The 3,025-nt window shown below is 45.6% G+C and overlaps 1 protein-coding gene across 1 annotated transcript; it reads right to left on the bottom strand.

The window, feature by feature from the left end:
- Positions 1–2,410: 2,410 nt before the first annotated feature.
- LOC109483640 (histone H2B-like) lies at positions 2,411–2,858 on the bottom strand. The gene has a single exon (XM_019786672.1). It carries the CDS (start codon positions 2,840–2,842, stop codon positions 2,480–2,482), a length of 363 nt encoding a protein of 120 aa, XP_019642231.1. The 5' UTR covers positions 2,843–2,858; the 3' UTR covers positions 2,411–2,479.
- Positions 2,859–3,025: the final 167 nt, after the last annotated feature.

Genomic DNA, 3,025 nt, shown 5'->3' with positions numbered 1-3,025 from the left:
AATGAAAATGAAGAGTCTATTATTATTCCCCATACCATACTCTATGTGTTTAGTCGTTTCTTCAACCTTTATGACCACATAAATTTCATAATGAAGGAAATTTTTCGCCATTTTTTGCGCAAGTAATTTTATGGATTACATCAGCGCACGCATTTTAGAAAAAAACGTTGTCCTCTGACAATTCTCAAGATGTCGAAAATGGGCAAAGATATCTGTTGTCATGCAGGAACGTGGATGGCAGATAGATATGAAGAGAGGAGACAAGACAAGGCTCTGATTTATTGTTTTGTCTTTTAGGCCACACCAAGTAAATTCTATGGATGACGTCCGCGCGCGCATTGATTTTGGCCTGTTCCTAGAAAAAAAAACAAGAAATTCCGCTTCCTGTAACTATGACCAAAGACTCACGACAGTGCCGCAAATCGTCAGATTGACGTGAAACCCGTAACGCATAAACAGGACAGGACGATAACTGCTGTTCCACCTGATTTATTGCTGTTTTGATGATGAATAAAAGACTTCTTGCTTGTTACACTGTGTCACCTCACTCAATTTGTGTCCTAACATTTTTCGTCTCTTAGTATATTTCTGATCTAGACCTCTTGTTTTTAGGACCCTTCTTGTTTTTTTCGCCCTCTCGCATTAGATTTAGGGTCTCCAAAGGACGACATCCATAAAATTTACTTGGTGTGGCCTTATACTGATGCAGTGATGTATTTTATCCCTTTTATATGTGATGGTGGCTGTGTATATGTGATGTTATCACTGAATCAAAACCATTTGTACAATGATTGCTTCGAATTAAATTTGACGTTCAACCATCTACCCTGATAGCAAGAGCAATAGTATTTGTAGTTGGGAGAAGGAGTGGTTAATGGCCTTCGACCCATCTAAATGTGAAGTGATGACCGTCCCCTCTTCTAGGAACCCAATATCGTTTCCCTATTCTCTCCATGACCACGTTTTAACCAAGGTAAGTACCACCAAATATCTCGGTGTCTCCATCTCCTCAAACTTGACCTGGGGCAGACATGTCGATCTAGTTACAGCGAAAGCAAACAGAACCTTAGGAATGCTAAGACGCTGCCTGCGAATCTCAAGCAATGTGGCAAAGGAGAGAGCTTACATGGCTCTTGTAAGACCCTCCTTAGAGTACGGCTGTAGTGTCTGGGATCCCCACACCAAGGACCAGGTGAGTAGGGTGGAGATGGTCCAGCGTAGAGCTGCCCGTTTTGTCAGCAGTGACTACAGACGTACAAGCTCTGTTTCATCTATGTTGCAATACCTGGGCTGGCAGTCTCTAGAAGTACGTCGGAAGATCGCCCGCCAGGTCATGTTTTATAAGATTATACATAATGCTGTCTCCGTCCCACACTCAACCAGGATTGTCCCGGTGGCTCGATGCTCCCGCCGCATCAATCACACTCAAACATTGCAGGCCATCGCGAGCAGAACCAACTTCTACAGGCTCTCGTTCTTCCCCCGCACCATCAGGGAATGGAATGAACTTGAGCCTGGTGCAGCGGAGGCGGAGTCTCTTGCCCAGTTCAAATCTGAACTGGCGATCGAGGACCCTGCTGCATTGAGCCACCCCATCATGTCTTGTATATATGTAAATATTACTAACGCACTAATGCACTTGTCCCGTCTTTAGCACACACAAAATCAGTTGTCTTATGTTCCCTTCTCACTTATCCTTGTTTTACCTTTGTTTTTATGTATCGGGTCACAATTGTAACTAACAATGCGTAACGGCTGCCAATAATCCTACATGGTAGGGCTAGGCAGTAACGGAGATGAGATGAGAAGAGAAGACCATCCACCAATCCACGATAGGATTGAATACGGCCGCCTTGGTTTACGACAACAGAGGAGCAAGGATCAAAAACGACCTCTAGTGGATCAATGCGGGACTACACTACTCTCCGAGCAGAAGTTAAGCCTATATGGTTTTGGGTTATTTTATCGGTGTTTTTAGACTTTTTTTATCGGTGTTTCTTTTTTTTTTTGCACTGGAATTTTTCTTTTTTGGGTTGGGTGACAGAAAAATTCCAGTGAAAAAAAAAGAAACACCGATTAAAAAAAGCCAAAAAAACACGCCAAAATTAATCAAAAACTCTGCTTGGAGAGTAAGACTACACCACAATGTTGGTTCACACAGTATGAATGGGCGACCCCCGGAGTCTATGACGTGTGAATACAAAGTAGTGCGGAAGAAATTCTTGCATCCCGGGTATAAAGTGTTATGTGAGAAGTAGCCAAGAGTGAACATCGCTGTGTGGCTAAGGCATATATCAGATTTTAGACCGTAGGTTTTCGATTGTGAAGTTTTTCCTGTTCGTGTATAAATGCGCCACTTGACGTGAGCCGGCTGCAGGTCAGTTAACTTCCGTATTTATGTGTGATTGAAACAGGTCTTTTTTGGGGATGTGGGTGGCCTTGAAAAAGGCCGGGGTTGTGTGTAGCAGCGGCGGTGGATCTACTTGGAGCTGGTGTACTTGGTGACGGCCTTGGTGCCCTCGCTGACGGCGTGCTTGGCCAGCTCGCCCGGCAGCAGGAGTCTGACGGCGGTCTGAATCTCGCGGCTACTGATGGTGGAGCGCTTGTTGTAGTGAGCCAGACGGGAAGCCTCGGCGGCGATGCGCTCAAAGATGTCGTTGACAAATGAGTTCATGATGCCCATGGCCTTGCTGGAGACGCCGGTGTCGGGGTGCACCTGCTTGAGCACTTTGTAGATGTAGACGCCGAACGTCTCCCTCCTCTTTCTCCTCCTTCCCTTCTTCTTGTCTCCGACCGGCCTGGCTTTGCCAGCTTTCTTGGCGGCTTTTCCACTTGGCGGCATGACGATATTCTTGGCGATTTAGACAGCAAAGAATAACTGCACCGTTCCGGCTTTGTCTTTTATATCCGGGAAGAATGCAAATTCTTGGATTGTCTAGTCCAAGGTGCGGACGTGGTAGAAATGAACTCGCGGCAATAAGCTCGTCCTATTGGTTCGCTGTCGATCCAGCAGCGGGGTACAAAT

The sequence above is a fragment of the Branchiostoma belcheri genome, unplaced genomic scaffold (genome assembly GCF_001625305.1).
Source record: "Branchiostoma belcheri isolate BF01 breed outbred unplaced genomic scaffold, Haploidv18h27 scaffold652, whole genome shotgun sequence".
In the NCBI taxonomy this organism is placed as follows: domain Eukaryota; kingdom Metazoa; phylum Chordata; class Leptocardii; order Amphioxiformes; family Branchiostomatidae; genus Branchiostoma; species Branchiostoma belcheri.
This window is presented reverse-complemented; position numbering and strand designations above follow the sequence as displayed.

Coding starts and splice junctions, on each gene's coding strand:
- LOC109483640 (XM_019786672.1), bottom strand. CDS start 2,842: ATGCCGCCAAGTGGAAAAGCCGCCAAGAAAGCTGGCAAAGCCAGGCCG.